The 17,746-nt window shown below is 37.3% G+C and overlaps 1 protein-coding gene across 3 annotated transcripts in view; it reads left to right on the top strand.

Annotated features, from left to right (window-relative positions):
* Positions 1–17,746, top strand: part of FBXO4 (F-box protein 4) — a 379,144-nt gene that overhangs the window by 238,584 nt on the left and 122,814 nt on the right. For 2 of the 3 annotated variants that reach the window (XM_082622367.1, XM_082622368.1), the window contains exon 7: positions 651–718. The exons of the other annotated variant lie outside the window; for it this stretch is intronic. In XM_082622367.1, coding sequence (XP_082478493.1) covers positions 651–705 — 55 coding nt within the window. In that variant the 3' untranslated portion in view covers positions 706–718. The remainder of the gene's footprint in view (positions 1–650; positions 719–17,746) is intronic. 3 annotated transcript variants of the gene reach the window in all.

Below are 17,746 nucleotides of genomic sequence, written 5' to 3'. Positions count from 1 at the left end.
TCATAGCAGTATAGTAGTTTTTCTCTTCATTTTCCACAAACACCTACCATTACTGTCAAGCAATTTTACACAACAGTGCTGACTCACAGAATAGGCATGTAATGAAATGCCTTTACACTAGGAAATAGCCTTTCCAATAAAAATGGTTCTATTCAGGTCTTTTTTATACTACTGAATTCTCCAGTGTTTTGTTGGTTTTGTTTTTCAGATAATAGAGCATTAACGCAGCTATGGGCCATTCTACACTGAAAACTCTTTTGACTTGTGTCTCCCACTGGGCCAAATTCACATACTCTATTTTATTTCCTTTGTAACAATGGCACACATTTACAGTTTACTTGATTGGTGCCATACACTTTTTGGTATATCACTTAGTCTCTATGGAAAATATCTTTAGTGACAGCAGAATTCAATGTCATGTTTTTTGCAACAGCTTTTCTCCCTGGTTGTTCTAACACCAGCCTTATTTTATGAGTATGGCAACATTATTAAAACATTTTTAGGATTTTAACAATAGATATTCATTTGAAGAACATAAAAACATGTATTAGAAAACATGCGTGTTTCTTTTTTCATATTCACAAATAATATATTCCTTTAAAATATGGTAGGTTACGTGGAATTACAAATTACATTCTTATTTCTTTCAGTTCTTCATATTTCTATGAGGCTCAAGTTCAGCTGACTTGTGGGATATTAGACTGACATCAATGTTTTGGTGAGTTCAAGTTCATTGGTGAGATATTTCTTCTGTTTATTAAAAAGGGCCAATATTTCAGTGACACAACTATTTCAGGGACAGCTGAAAGCATTATGATTATCTCAACCATCTAAATAAATTCCAAATCATTGATAAAACAGCCCTTTTAATACAGCCATTTTAATGTGTTAATCATATAACACAAACAAGTGTCCAATAGATTCTAGCCATGTAGTTTGGTAATGATGATACAGAAATTGATTAACTATAAACAATTAAGAAATTGGCATTGCATGTTAATAAGGCAAGTTTCTAGAAAGATAAAACCTCTATTCTTCCCTATATCTCAGGATATTTTAGAAAATAAAAGAGAAGAGGGTATTTTTTATTTTGAAAGTCTAACTTCAAGGTAAGAACTGAAAGGAAATGAAATTTTATTTAGAAGTAAGCCAAACCAAAATCAAATTATAAAAAGCACACATGGGCTTCCCTGGTGGCGCAGTGGTTGAGAGTCCGCCTGCCGATGCAGGGGACGCAGGTTCGTGCCCCGGTCCGGGAAGATCCCGCATGCCGCAGAGCGGCGGGGGCCGTGAGCCATGGCCGCTGAGCCTGCGCGTCCAGAGCCTGTGCTCCACAACGGGAGAGGCCACAGCAGTGAGAGGCCCGCGTACCCGCCACCAAAAAAAAATATATATATATAGGAATAGAAAAATTTCAACACTGCCTAGGAAAACATTTTTCAGAAAAAAATCCACTGGCCAAGCTCCTTATATCATCAATGGTTTTTGCCAGCAACTTGCCACTGGCACCTATAGATTTCTGCATGTGTTTGTTTTACTCTGTCTCTCCCTTTAGCTGCCAACTTACACATACATCATCTTTTCTGTCTATGTCATACTAAAAAGGATGAAATGAACCTCATTGTCAATGCTGACTGTCAAGTTATATTTTCTTGTGCAGAGAGTACATAAATAATCTGATGCATATCTTATTTATCCTAATCCATGACATTTACATTGGAAATGTACCTTATTGTATCAGAACTTTAGTGTAAATGGCAAAATATTTTAAATTTCTCTTTCTAAAAATGTTGAAATTTCAAACAAGCAGGGCTCTGTGTGAATAGCATAGTCCTATTTAACAAAAGGAGAGAAAGAAAAATACTTTTACAATTTCTTTCATATAATCATTGGTTTTAGCTATGGTGTGTGTGTGTGCATGTGTGTATGTGTGTGTATGAAAACTCAATTTTGTTAGTACAGATCAATTGAGCTCTCTCCTAAGTACTGAAGTCATTTCTAAATAAAGCAGGTAATAAAACTAAACAGAATATTATTATTAAAATTTAGTGTTTTCTTTTTTAAAAATTCATTTATTTTATTTATTTTTTAAATTTTTGGCTGCATTGGGTCTTCATTGCTGCACGGTTGCTTTCTCTAGTTGCAGCAAGTGGGGGCTACTCTTCATTGAAGTGTGTAGGCTTCTCACTGCGGTGGCTTCTCTTGTTGCAGAGCGTGGACTCTAGGCACATGGGCTTTGCCAGTTGTGACACGCAGGCTCAGTAGTTGTGGTTTAATTGCACAGAGCTTTGCAGATATTCTTTTCCAATATGCCACCCAGAATGTTTCTCCTGGAATGATTTTCCTTCATCTGAATTCTCATTCTTTGAAACAAAGCAAAGCTTGATTTTGGCTCCCAATTTATGGCCAACTTTTTCGATGACATTGAGCAAACCATTTTGGTTTTATTTGTTTTGTTTCTTAAATAGCAAATGACTTGGAAAGACATAATGAGAAACAAATTACAAAAAAAACTTGTAAAAGCAAAATAACACTATCCTATAATTTTATAATAAATCTTCTACATCTAAAATCCCAAAAGGATTTCCTAAAGTATTTTTAATGCCACATCTTTTGTATCGTAAATGGATACCCAAAACATTAACTATTTTTTTTTCAAAATATAGCACCAGCATTTTTTATCCACTTTTTACTGTGGACTAATCCCTTTGGGTAGACTATCATGAAGTTTCCAGATGGTCTTTACCACTTTACCACTTACAGCATACTGGGTGTCTAGTGGAGAAATTTGGCAACATGAAAAGTTAAGAGAATTCTGTATTGCCAAAGTTGGAGAGCTGGCTTTCATCCTTGACTCTGTCTGTAATTATATTGTAATGACTAAGTCAAATCTTCTCTGGATCTCTATTTCCTCACCTCTTAAGTAAAGGCTTTGACTTCATGATTCCTAGGATCCATCCAATTTTTTTGTAATTTAATTTAATCTTGATATAACATTGTCTTTGACGATGCAAAAAAATCAGAGGGAAAAAGTATTATGGGGATAAAGAGGAACACAATATTTATGTGTAATTATCTATACACTTAATAAATTGGTGACAGGGACCTTCTTATGTATATACCGGTCAAGAAGGTATTATCCTCATTTACTTAAATGAGGAAAACAGCAGCCTTAAGAGGCAAAGAACTGGTTTGAGGTTACAGTCTTAAATTCTGGAATGAAGATTTCATCTCAGTTCAGACCCCACTATGACATCTGCCTCTAAATGTGTACACACTCCTGACTGTTAACCTCTATGTGTCACAGACCTCCTTAGGCATGATGATAATTATGAACCATCTTCCCCAGAAAAATCTCACATGACACAGCATAACTTGCATATTCACCACCTTCTAAGGGTAGGATCATTGAATACCATGGTTTATGTCTACTGTTCTGGAGTAAATATTAACAGAGCCACCTTTTACTCTCAAAATTTTTCTGCTTGGGACTGTAAATTATATGGGTATCTTTAATTAAAGGCCAGACATATTCTCTCCTTTGTTCTCTTTTTCACAATCTCACTGGTTTACCCTGAAATATCACCACTAGTTTGACTTCTTTAAATAAAGCAACCAAAATGGAGCATTTTCTCTACCTACACAGTGTGGGCAGGGAACTCGTGCCCCAGTGACTGACCATCTACCATCAACCAATACCCTATCTGGTATCATGTAAGTAGCTCACCTTGGGAAATTGAAAGTGGAGACCTGAAAAAAATTGGACAATAGGCAGTGGGTAGGTTTTGGTTGGGTAAGGAAAAGTTCTGGACATATGTACAACCACTGGTCAGAACTCACTAGCTGCTGGCAATGGGACCCTGAATACCTGGTGAGGGTTAGGAGAAGGTAAGTCCTAAGGTGACAGGGCAAGCAATATGGCACTCAGAGAAGGTAACTGCCCAAAAGGTAAAGTCTTCAAGACACTCCAATCAAGACACTCCAATCATGCTCCATGTCCACACTTAGTGTCCCTTCAAAGTTGTCTCTTTAATATTGCTTTATTCCATCCCTTCACGATGATTTGGTAATATTCTCAGTCCAGATTCAGTAATGAGTCTATAAGGAAACTACAATAAAATATTGTTCAAAATTTTTTTTTTTTTTTTTTTTTTTTTTTGCGGTACGCGTGCCTCTCACTGTTGTGGCCTCTCCCGTTGTGGAGCACAGGCTCCGGATGCTCAGGCTCAGTGGCCATGGCTCACAGGCCCAGCCGCTCCGCGGCATGTGGGATCTTCCCGGACCAGGGCACGAACCTGTGTCTCCTGCATCAGCAGGTGGACTCTCAACCACTGGGCCACCAGGGAAGCCCTCCTGTTTTAATTTTTAAATATTTAAATTCTTGCCACATTTTGTCAAATGCTCATAATACATTAAACATGTATCATCAGTGAGATGAATAAAATTTTGATATATTCATTCCAAAGAATGCTAACTACAGCTACACACAACAACATAGGTGAATCTCACAACAATATTCAATAAAAAGAACAAGGCACAAAAGAATATTTATAGCTTTGTTCTTTTGTAGAAATTTTAAAACCAGGAAAAACAAAATTGTATTGTTGAAGGAATGCATATGTAGGTTACAAAACTATTTTTTTTACATCTTTATTGGAGTATAATTGCTTTACAGTGGTGTGTTAGTTTCTGCTTTATAACAAAGTGAATCAGTTATACATATACATGTACATATGTTCCCATATCTCTTCCCTCTTTTGTCTCCCTCCCTCCCACCCTCCCTACCCCACCCCTCTAGGTGGTCACAAAGCACAGAGCTGATGTCCCTGTGCTATGCAGCTGCTTCCCACTAGCTATCTATTTTATGTTTCATAGTGTATATATGTCCATGCCACTCTCTTGCTTTGTCACAGCTTACACTTCCACCTCCCCATATCCTCAAGTCCATTCTCTAGTAAGTCTGTGTCTTTATTCCTGTCTTACCCTTAGGTTCTTCATGACATTTTTTTTCTTAGATTGCATATATATGTGTGTTAGGATATGGTATTTGTCTTTCTCTTTCTGACTTACTTCACTCTGTAGGACAGACTCTAGGTCCATCCACCTCATTACAAATAGCTCAATTTCGTTTCTTTTTATGGCTGAGTAATATTCCATTGTATATATGTGCCACATCTTCTTTATCCATTCATCTGATGATGGACACGTAGGTTGTTTCCATCTCCTGGCTATTGTAAATAGAGCCGCAATGAACATTTTGGTATATGACTCTTTTTGAATTATGGTTTTCTCAGGATATATGCCCAGTAGTGGGATCGCTAGGTCATATGGTAGTTCCATTTGTAGTTTTTTAAGGAACCTCCATACTGTTCTCCATAGTGGCTGTACCAATTTACATTCCCACCAACAGTGCAGGAGGGTTCCCTTTTCTCCACACCCTCTCCAGCATTTATTGTTTGTAGATTTTTTGATGATGGCCATTCTGAGTGGTCTGAGGTGATACCTCCTGGTTTTGATTTGCATTCCTCTAATGATTAGTGATGTTGAGCATCCTTTCATGTGTTTGTTGGCAATCTGTGTATCTTCTTTGGAGAAATGTCTATTTAGGTCTTCTGCCCCTTTTTGGATTGGGTTGTTTGTTTTTTTTTGATATTGAGTTGCATGAGCTGCTTGTAAATTTTGGAGATTAATCCTTTGTCAGTTGCTTCATTTGCAAATATTTTCTCCCATTCTGAGGGTTGTCTTTTGGTCTTGTTTATGGTTTCCTTTGCTGTGCAAAAGCTTTGAAGTTTCATTAGATCCCATTTGTTTATTTTTGTTTTTATTTCCATTTCTCTAGGAGGTGGGTCAAAAAGAACCTTGCTGTGATTAATGTCATAGAGTGTTCTGCCTATGTTTTCCTCTAAGAGTTTGATAGTTTCTCTCCTTACATTTAGCTCTTTAATCCATTTTGAGCTTATTTTTGTGTATGGTGTTAGGGAGTGATCTAATCTCATACTTTTACATGTACATGTCCAGTTTTCCCAGCACCAATTATTGAAGAGTCTGTCCTTTCTCCACTGTACATTCCTGCCTCCTTTATCAAAGATAAGGTGACCATATGTGCATGGGTTTATCTCTGGGCTTTCTATCCTGTTCCATTGATCTATATTTCTGTAAAACTATTTTTTTTAAAGGCAAGGAAGCTACTGTTCCAAAGGTCAGGTAGGAGTAAGAAGTAATCTTCCATGAACACTTTTGATTTAGTCTGCATGGTATCTGTGGGTTATGTCCACTCCTAGATAATATTGTTTATTTTTCTGGGAACAATGTACTGGCTCACCTAGGGGTATATCAAATTAACTTGGTCTGAGTAAATGAAACAGAAAGAAGTAATCCAATAATCAATATTAGCATAGATATTTCTATTAGACTCTGTCTTTTCTTACAGGGGACAGACACTAATTTTAAAGTCTATATTTTCCTAATTTCAATCTGATGATTTCATTTGGAAGATATGAGAATGTAAGTTCTGTTTGATTAGGTAGGGATAACTCAAAGCAAATTTATCTTATCAAGATTTTTGGTATTGACCAACAAAACATATTACAGTAAAGATATATTTAATCTCAATGATCTCATATTACATAATGTGAAAAGGAACATTATAATTTAATCCCTCTTTTCCTCCCTGCTTTCTCTCTAAAGGATAAAAATAAGTATTAGAAAGTGCAGAGAAAATAAAGAAAGGCAGCTAACAAATTACCTATGGGATGCTTATATATGGGACCTTATTTGTAATTTTGACAAAATGATGACTAAATTTTCACCTTTCCTCATGTCTTCATGACTTTAATAAAGCCATTAAATGATGGCCCAGATTCTCCATTGTGATATTTTACTTGTCCAGGTGCATCTACACTTGTATTCCCACCCCTCAAAAATTAATATTCTAAATTCCATTCCATAAGGAACCTGATGTCTGCTACGACCATATGGCCAGTTAATTTGCACAAAGGTGTTAATGGATAAATAATTATATGTCATTCCATTTTTCCCAGGTCACATGTCTATTTTGATAAATACCTTCAATATGCAAACCAAAGGATACACTAATTTTGGAAATTTCAGCTTCTGAGGCTGGATGGTAAGAGATACACTTTTACCAGGATTTGGAGATGGTATTCTTTGCTCTAATAGCCAAAAATTTTAGTGGATCTTTTACATAATTTTAATGTATATATTCCATATATACAAAGCACTGTCCTACCCAAAACTTTCCTCAGTGTTGACAGCACCTAAATTTTCATTTATGCAGTAAAATTTTATTTAGCTCATTTTTGCTACAAACCCTGAGTTAGACACTGAAGACATTAAGATATGATCTCTGTATATTAATTTTGTATCCTGCAGCTGTACCAAATTCATTGATGAGCTCTAATAGTTTTCTAGTAACGTCTTTGGATTTTCTACGTATAGTATCATGTCATCTGCAAACAGTGACAGTTTTACTTCTTCTTTTCCAATTTGGATTCCTTTTATTTCTTTTTCTTCTCTGATTGCAATGGCTAGGACTTCCAAAACTATGTTGAATAAAAGTGACAAGAGTGGGCATCATTGACTTTTTCCTGATATTAGAGGAAATTCTTTCAGTTTTTCACCATTGAGAATGATATTTGCTGTGGGTTTGTCATATATGGCCTTTATTATGTTGAGGTAGATTCCCTCTATGCTCAGTTTCTGGAGAGTTTTTAGCATAAATGGGTGTTGAATTTTGTCAAAAGCTTTTTCTGCATCTATTGAGATGATCATATGGTTTTATTCTTCAGTTTCTTAATGTGGTGTATCGCATTGATTGATTTACATATGTTGAAGAATCCTTGTGTCCCTGGGACAAATCCCACTTGATCATGGTGTATGATCCTTTTAATGTGCTGTTGGGATTTGGTTTGCTAGTATTTTGTTGGGGATTTTTGCGTCTATGTTCATCAGTGATATTGATCTGTAATTCTCTCTTTATTGTGATATCTTTGTCTGGTTTTGGTATCAGGGTGATGGTGGCCTCATAGAATGAGCTTGGGAGTGTTCCTCCCTCTGCAATTTTTTGGAATAGTTTGAGAAGGATAGGTGTTAACTCTTCTCTAAAGGTTTGATAGAATTTGCCTGTGAAGCCATCTGGTCCTGGACTTTTGTTTGTTGGAAGTTTTTAAGTCACAGTTTCAATTTCAGTACTAGTGAATGGTCTGTTCATATTTTCTGTTTCTTCCTGGTTTAGTCTTGGAAAGTTGTACCTTTCTAAGAATTTGTCCATTTCTTCTAGGTTGTCCATTGTACTGGCCTATAGTTGCCTGTAGTAGTCTCTTACAGTCCTTTGTATTTCTGTGAAATTCACACATGACTGCAATGAAGTATAAGTACAACTGTACAAATAAAGCAAATACTGTAAGAGCTTTGAAAGGGGAGCACTAACAATCTGGGAGAGTTGGGAAATAAGGCAATCTGTAAAGGGCCTCACTGTGCCTGCCTAGTACCTAATAGACCCTCAGGCTACCCTTCATCCCACTTTCTCCCTGTAATTAATTTGCTGAGAGGCCTTAGGCAAGCAAATTTGTAACCTTAGGCTTTAAGGTGCACATATATAAAAAGGGAATTAGGGCTTCCCTGGTGGCGCAGTGGTTGGGGGTCCGCCTGCTGATGCAGGGGACACGGGTTCATGCCCCGGTCTGGGAGGATCCCACGTGCTGTGGAGCGGCTGGGCCCGTGGGCTGTGGCTGCTGGGCCTGCGCGTCCGGAGCCTGTGCTCCACAACGGGAGAGGCCACAGCAGTGAGAGGCCCACGTAATGCAAAAAAAAAAAAAAAAAAAAAAAGGGAATTGGAAAAGCCATCTCTGAGGTCTCTCTCTATTCTAATAAAGAACATAATAAGGTTTAAACAGGAGGATTATATGAACAGTAATAAACTTTATTTTGCAAATCTTAACCTACTTGTTATTTATGTAGCTATAAAGTCTCTAACGGGTATTCTAAGTATCTCTACAAATGTCTCATGGAGACACTTTGTTGACTACCATGTGGCATCTAACCTTTTCTTCCGTTCTTTTGATATAATCTCCTTATTTTAGTCAGGCTAAGGAAAGTTATGCTACAGTGACAAACAAACTCTGAAATCTTAGTGACTGCACATAAAAGTTCACTCTTACTCAAAAATCATGCCAAGTTCACTGGGGATATGGCAGCTTTCCTCAGCAGTTCCCCTCCAAGTTGTGACTTGGAAATCCAATCTAATAAAGGTTCCACCATTTATCATGTTTCCAGCTCAACAAGTGGCCTGAAAAGTCATAAACGTAGGAAAAGAAATACTGAAAGATCTTGCAATGGCTCTTGAATGCTCTGTCCAAAAGTAAACAGGCCACTTCTGCTCACAGAGTATTGACCAGAAGTAGTTACATAGTCTCACTTAATTGCAGTGAGACTGGATTATGTGAAGAGCACACGACTATGTGGGAAGAAGTTAGTGTTTCTGCCTCATTCTCCATGATAATTTCCATGGCCATTGCTGCCATGAATTCTTTGCAGTCTAAAAGTGCCAGAGTGGTGCTATGTATTCTGGAGACTCAAAGCACTAGAACCAGACAGTATGCTATCCTGCAGTATGGAGCACCCTCCTCCCGGGTTGTGTTACACAGTTTTCCTGGACACCAAAGCAATACTACTTGCGAACCAACCCCACAAAGCTTTTAATGGGAATGCTTTTCAGTTTCTTCTTGTAAGCCCTCAGAGATGTAATTAGCTGTTGGTTATCCAGAAGAGATAGGTCTCTCTTCTAGCTCTTATATTCCTTCAACCTCTAACTTTTCTTTTAGTCATTCTCCTTTTCTAGAGTCCTACATTCAGGCCCTCTGGCACAAGGCTTGTGTTTCCCTCTAGGATTCTGCCAATAAAAATATATCAAGGTTTCATTAAAGACATGAGCTGGAAAATACATACTAGCCCTTATTACAGTTAAAGGTTTAATTCAGACCAATTCAAGGAGATGTGAGCATGGAGAACAGTGTTCTCACTATTTCTAGGCACATTATATTTGAGGAGATCAATGTAAATAATTTCACAGTTTACGCCTGGGAGGGATATTACATCTTAGAATTTTTTTCCCTCTTACCAGAACTTCTCACAAGGCATTAGAAGGCAATCCCCTTCCTCGTGCATAGGGAGAAAAGAGTGAGGGCTACATGCCACATCATTCTACCTTGGATGATTTTCTCCCCATTATGTTTCTCTCACCAGGGCTAAATTCACCTTCAGTGTTCTTTGAAAATTTCTTTCCAACTATAACTCTTAAAAGACTGTTAGCAAGAATGTTAAATAACCATGCTTTATGAAGCAGTGGATAAGTTTTCTTTCTTTTTCTCTCCACTGTGGAGCCTTAAATCCACTGGACTCTAGTTCATTCATGTCAGTCTGAATTAACTAATATACCAGCTGTCAGAGATGGGTTTATACCAACGCTGCCTCTGGAAAGTTCCCGTGCTGTAGATCACAGGGCAGCCTCTGGTCTCCTGTCTGTTTGAGACACTTTCCACATGGGAAGGCCACCCAAGATGGGACTGTTTGTCGCTAGGCCTGAAAGAGGTGGAGCTGGGATGAGCCAATTCACCAAACTGCCAATTTAAACAATGACATGATTTTACATGCCAAAAATCTATTTGTACGCAATCAGGAAAAGAACAGAAAAAGAAACTATAATAAGGATAGTTTCTGCTGAGTGTGAATCCATGCCTATCCATTTTTGTATATCCTCTTTATCCCTCTATTAACTTTTAGAACATTAGCTCTTTGAGGAGAGAACAGAACTTTTCAATTTTGTGTACACAATCTATCCTGATGTGACTACTTAATATATGATTCCACCAAAATCGTCACTATAGCTTTAAAATGAAAAGCAGGTCTCTGTATGAATAGCATAGTCCTATTTAACAAAAGGAGAGAAAGAAAAATACTTTTACATTTTCTTTCAAATAATCATTGGTTTTAGCTATGGTGTGTGTGTGTGCATGTGTGTATGTGTGTGTATGAAAACTCAATTTTGTTAGCACAGATCAATTGAGCTCTCTCCTAAGTACTGATGTCATTTCTAAATAAAGCAGGTAATAAAACTAAACAGAATATTATTATTAAAATTTAGTGTGTTCTTTTTTAAAAATTCATTTATTTTATTTATTTTTTAAATTTTTGGCTGCGTTGGGTCTTCATTGCTGCATGGTTGCTTTCTCTAGTTGCAGCAAGTGGGAGCTACTCTTCGTTGAAGTGTGTAGGCTTCTCATTGTGGTGGCTTCTCTTGTTGCAGAGTGTGGGCTCTAGGCACATGGGCTTCACCAGTTGTGACATGCAGGCTCAGTAGTTGTGGTTGGCAGGCTCTAGAGTGCAGGCTCAGTAGTTGTGACACAAAGGCTTTGTTACTCCATGGCATGTGGGATCTTCCTAGACCAGGGCTCGGACCCGTGTCCCCCACATTGGCAGGTGGATTCTTAACCATTGTGCCACCAGGGAAGCCCAAACTTAGTGTTTTCAATGGTAGCAGAAACACCCTCAATTTGGAGAAATTTAAACATTGAAACATTTAAAGATATACATAAATATATGAAAATAGGAATTTGGGCTATTATGAAACAAAAGAACTTGAAAAGGAGAGGAGGATCTAAAGAAGGGGAAAATATTACAGATTTTTAGTAGTGACCAGGATAATCTTAAGAGTTTACAAATCAGTTAATTACACTAGCCTAGCAATAAACTCAGAAATTGTCAATCAGAGAACATTCAAATATTTTGACCACTTTGTCTGAAGGTGGTATGAAATTTTATTCTTTTTTATTCCCCTCTCTGCTTGTTTTATTTTATTTTTGAAATTTATTTTATTGAAGTATAGTTGATTTACAATGTGATAATTTCTACTGTACAGCAAAGTGATTCAGTTTTATATATATACATATTCTTTCTCATATTCTTTTCCATTACAGTTTCTTTTTTTACATCTTTATTGGAGTATAATTGCTTTATAATGTTGTGTTAGTTTCTGCTGTATAACAAAGTGAATCAGCTATACGTATACATATAGGCATATATCCCCTCCCTCTTGAGCATCCCATGCACCCTTCTTATCCCACTCCTCTAGGTGGTCACAAAGTACCGAGCTGATCTCCCTGTGCTATGCAGCTGCTTCCCACTAGCTATCTATTTTACATTTGGTAGTGTATATATGTCAATGGTACTCTCTGACTTCATCCCAGCTTCCCCTTCCACCCCACCCTGTGTTCTCAAGTCCATTCTCTATGTCTGCATCTTTATTCCTGTCCTGCTGCTAGGTTCATCAAAACCACTTTTAAAAAATTCCATATATATGTGTTAGCATATGGTATTTGTTTTTCTCTTTCTGACTTACTTCACTCTGTATGACATACTCTAGGTCCATCCACCTTACTACAAATAACTCAACATCGTTTCTTTCTATGGCTGAGTAATATTCCATTGTATGTATGTGCCACATCTTCTTTATCCATTCATCCGATGATGGACACTTAGGTTGCTTCCATGTCTTGGGTATTGTAAATAGAGCTGCAATGAACATTGTGGTACATGTCTCTTTTTGAATTATGGTTTTCTCAGGGTATATGCCCAGTAGTGGGATCGCTAGGTCATATGGTAGTTCCATTTGTAGTTTTTTAAGGAACCTCCATACTGTTCTCCATAGTGGCTGTACCAATTTACATTCCCACCAACAGTGCAGGAGGGTTCCCTTTTCTCCACACCCTCTCCAGCATTTATTGTTTGTAGATTTTTTGATGATGGCCATTCTGAGTGGTCTGAGGTGATACCTCATGGTTTTGATTTGCATTTCTCTAATGATTAGTGATGTTGAGCATCCTTTCGTGTGTTTGTTGGCAATCTCTATATCTTTTTTGGAGAAATGTCTATTTAGGTCTTCTGCCCATTTTTGGATTGGGTTGTTTGTTTTTTTGATATTGAGCTGCATGAGCTGCTTGTATATTTGGAGATTAATCCTTTGTCAGTTTCTTCATCAGCAAATATTTTCTGTCATTCTGAGGGTTGTCTTTTTGTCTTGTTTATGGTTTTCTTTGCTGTGCAAAAGCTTTTAAGTTTCATTAGGCCCCATTTGTTTACTTTTGTTTTTATTTCCATTTCTCTAGGAGGTGGGTCAAAAAAGATCTTGCTGTGATTTATGTCATAGGCTGTTCTGCCTATGTTTCCCTCTAAGAGTTTGATAGGGCCTGGCCTTACATTTTGGTCTTTAATCCATTTTGAGTTTATTTTTATTTATAGTGTTAGGGAGTGTTCTAATTTCATTGTTTTCCATGTAGCTGTCCAGTTTTCCCAACACCACTTATTGAAGAGGCTGTCTTTTCTCCATTGTATATTCTTGCTTCCTTGGTCAAAGATAAGGTGACCATATGTTCGTGGGTTTATCTCTGGGCTTTCTATCCTGTTCCATTGATCTATATTTCTGTTTTTGTGCTAGTACCATACTGTCTTGATTACTTTAGCTTTGTAATATAGTCTGAAGTCAGGGAGCCAGATTCCTCCAGGTCCATTTTTCTTTCTCAAGATTGCTTTGGCTATTCAGAGCCTTTTGTGTTTCCATACAAATTGTGAAATTTTTTGTTCTAGTCCTGTGAGAAATGCTCTTGGTAGTTTGATAGAGATTGAATTGAGGCTGTAGATTGCTTTGTGTAGTATAGTCATTTTCATAATGTTGATTCGTCCAATCCAAGAACATGGTATATCTCTCCATTGTCTGCATCATCTTTAATATCTTTCATCAGTGTCTTAAAGTTTTCTGCATACAGATCTTTTGTCTCCTTAGGTCAGTTTATTCCTAGGTATTTTATTCTTTTGTTTGCAGTGGTAAATGGGAGTGTTTCCTTAATTTCTCTTTCAGATTTTTCATCATTAGTGTATAGGAATGCCAGAGACTTCTGTGCATTAATTTTGTATCCTGCAACTGTACCAGATTCATTGATTAGCTGTAGTAGTTTTCTGGTAGCATATTTAGGATTCTCTTTGTATAGTATCATGTCATCTGCAAAGAGTGACAATTTTCCTTCTTCTTTTCTGATTTGGATTCCTTTTATTTCATTTTTTTCTCTGATTGCTGTGGCTAAAACTTCCAAAAATATGTTGAATAATAGTGGTGAGATTGGGTACCCTTGTCTTGTTCCTGATCTTAGAGGAAATGCTTTCAGTTTTACACCACTGAGAATGATGTTTGCTCTGGGTTTATCATATATGGCCTTTATTATGTTGAGGTAGTTTCCCTCTATGCCTACTTTCTGGAGACTTTTTATCATAAATGAGTGTTGAATTTTGTCTAAAAACGTTTTCTGTATCTATTGGGATTACGATATGTTTTTTACTCTTCAGTTTATTAATCTGGTGTATCACATTGATTGATTTGCATATATTGAAGAATCCTTGCATTCCTGGGATAAACCCCACTTGATCATGGTGTATTATCCTTTTAATGTGCTGTTGGATTCTGTTTGCTAGTATTTTGTTGAGGATTTTTGCACCTATGTTCATCAGTGATATTGCCCTGTAATTTTCTTTCTTTGTGACATCTTTGTCTGGTTTTGCTATCAGGGTGATGGTGGCCTTGTAGTACAAGTTTGGGAGTGTTCCTCCCTCTGCTATATTTTGGAAGATTTTGAGAAGGATGGGTGTTAACTCTTCTCTAAATATTTGATAGAATTCGCCTGTGAAGCCATCTGGTCCAGGGGTTTTATTTGTTGGAAGGTTTTTAATCACACTTTCAATTTCAGTGCTTGTGATTGGTCTATTCATATTTTGTATTTCTTCCTGATTCAGTCTTGGAAGGCTGTACTTTTCTAAGAATTTGTCCATTACTTCCAGGTTGTCCATTCTATTGGCATAGAGTTGCTTGTAGTAATCTCTCATGATCCTTTGTATTTCTGAAGTGTCAGTTGTTACTTCTTCTTTTTCATTTCTAATTCTGTTGATTTGTTTTTTCTTCCTTTTTTTCTTCCTGTGTCTGGCTAATGGTTTATCAGTTCTGTTTATCTTCTCAAAGAACCAGCTTTTAGTTTTATTGATCTTTGCCATTGCTTCCTACTTTTCTTTTTCATTTATTTCTGATCTGATCTTTATGATTTCTTTCTTTCTGCTAACGTTGGGGTGTTTTTGTTCTTTCTCTAATTGCTTTAGGTGTAAGGTTAGGTTGTTTATTTGAGACTTTTCTTGTTTCTTGAGGTAAGATTGTACTGCTATAAACTTCCCTCTTAGAGCTGCTTTTGCTGCATCCCATAGATTTTGGGTCATCCTGTTTTCATTGTCATTTTTTCTATGTGTTTTTTGATTTTCTCTTTGATTTCTTCATTGATCTCTTGGTTATTTCATAGCATATTGTTTAACTTCCATGTGTAAATTTTTTTTAAGTTTTTTTTCCTGTAATTAATATCTAGTATTCTAGCATTGTGGTCAGGAAAGATACTTGATATGATTTCAATTTTCTTACATTTACCAGGCCTTGATTTGTGACCCAAGATATGATCTATCCTGGAGAATGTTCCATGTGCACTTGAGAAGAAAGTGTATTCTGCCACTTTCAGGTGGAATGTCCCAGAAATACCAATTAAATCTATGTGGTCTATTGTGTCATTTAAAGCTTGTGTTTCCTTATTTATTTTCTGTTTGGATGATCTGTCCATTGGTGAAAGTGGGGTGTTAAAGTCCCCTATTATTATTGTGTTACTGTCGATTTCCCCTTTTATGGCTGTTTGCATTTGCCTTATGTATTGAGGTGCTCCTATGTTGGGTACATAAATATTTACAATTGTTATATCTTTTTGTATTGATCCATTGATCATTATGTAATGTCCTTCTTTGTCTTTTGTAATAGTCTTTATTTTAAAGTCTATTTTTTCTGCTATGAAAATTGCTACTCCAGCTTTCTTTTGATTTCCATTTGCATGGAATATCTGTTTCCATCCCCTCACTTTCAGTGTGTATGTGTCCTTAGGTCTCAAGTGGGTCTCTTGTAGACAGGATATATACAGGTCTTGTGCTTGTATCCATTCAGCTAGTCTGTGTCTTTTGGTTGGAGCATTTAATCCATTTACATTTAAGGTAATTTTTTTTTATCTGCATTGGGTCTTCATTGCTGTTCACGGGTTTTCTCTAGCTCTAGTGAGCAGGGGCTACTCTTGCTTGTGTTTCATGGGTTTCTTACTGTGCTACCTTCTCTTGTTGCAGAGCACGGGCTCTAGGTGCATGGGCTTCTGTGGTTGTGGCACGTGGGGCTCAGTAGTTGTGGCACATGGGCTTAGTTGCTCCATGGCATGTGGGATCTTCCTGGACCAGGGCTTGAACCAATGTCCCCTGCATTGGCTGGCAGGTTCTTAACCACTGCACCACCAGGGAAGCCCTAAATTAATTATTTATATGTATATTCTTATTATCATTTTCTTCATTGTTTTGGTTTATTTTTTGTAGGTCTTTTCCTTCTCTCATGTTTCCCAGCTAGAGAAGTTCCTTTAGCATTTGTTGTAAAGCTGGTTTGGTGGTGCTGAATCCTCTTAGCCTTTGCTTGTCTGTAAAGATTTTAATTTCTCTGTCAAGTCTGAATGAGATCCTTGCTGGGTAGAGTAATCTTGATTGTAGGTTTTTCCCTTTCCTCACTTTAAATATGTCCTCCCACTCCCTCGGGCTTGCAGAGTTTCTGCTGAAAGATCAGGTGTTAACCTTATGGGGAGTCCCTTGTATGTTATTTGTTGCTTTTCCCTTGCTGCTTTTAATATTTTTTCTGTGTATTTAATTTTTGATAGTTTAATTAATATGTGTCTTCGTGTGTTTCTGCTTGGATTTATGCTATATGGGACTCTGCACTTCCTGGACTTCACTGACTATTTCATTTCCCATATTAGGGAAGTTGTCAACTATAATCTCTTCAAATATTTCCTCAGTCCCTTTCTTTTTCTCTTCTTCTGGGACCCCTATAATTCGAATGTTGGTGTGTTTAATATTGTCCCAGAGGTCTCCGAGACTGCCCTCTGTTCTTTTCATTCTTTTTTCTTTATTCTGCTCTGCAGTAGTTATTTCCACTATTTTATCTTCCAGGTCACTTATCCGTTCTTCTGCCTCAGTTATTCTGCTATTGATTCCTTCTAGAGATTTTTAAATTTCATTTATTGTGTTGTTCATGATTGTTTGTTTGCTCTTTAGTTCTTCTAGTTCCTTGTTAAACGTTTCTTGTATTTTCTCCATTCTATTTCCAAGATTTTGGATCATTTTTACTATCACTACTTTGAATTCTTTTTCAGGTAGACTGCCTATTCGGTCTGGTGGCTTTTTACTTTTCTCCTTCATCTGCTGTGCATTTCTCTGTCTTCTCATTTTGTTTAACTTATTGTGTTTGGCATCTCCTTTTTGAAGGCTGCAGGTTCGTAGTTCCTGTTGTTTTCGGTGTCTGCCCCCAGTGGCTAAGATTTGTTTGGTGTGTTTTGTAGGCTTCCTTGTGCGGGGGACTGGTGTCTGTGTTTTGGTTGGTGGGGCTGGTTCTTGTCCCTCCGTAGGCAGGGCCATGTCCTGTGGTCTGTTCTGGGGTGTCTGTGAATTTAGCATGACTTTAGGCAGCCTCTCCACTAATGGGTGGTGTTGTGTTCCTGTCTTGCTAGTTGTTTGTTATGGGACGTCCAGCCCTGGAGCTTGCTGGCTGTTGAGTGAGTTGGGTCTTAGAGTT

The sequence above is a fragment of the Mesoplodon mirus genome (genome assembly GCF_964341445.2).
Source record: "Mesoplodon mirus genome assembly, chromosome: 5".
Lineage (NCBI taxonomy): Eukaryota > Metazoa > Chordata > Mammalia > Artiodactyla > Ziphiidae > Mesoplodon > Mesoplodon mirus.
The sequence above is the reverse complement of the archived record's forward strand: the minus strand, read 5'-3'. Positions and strand labels throughout refer to the sequence as shown.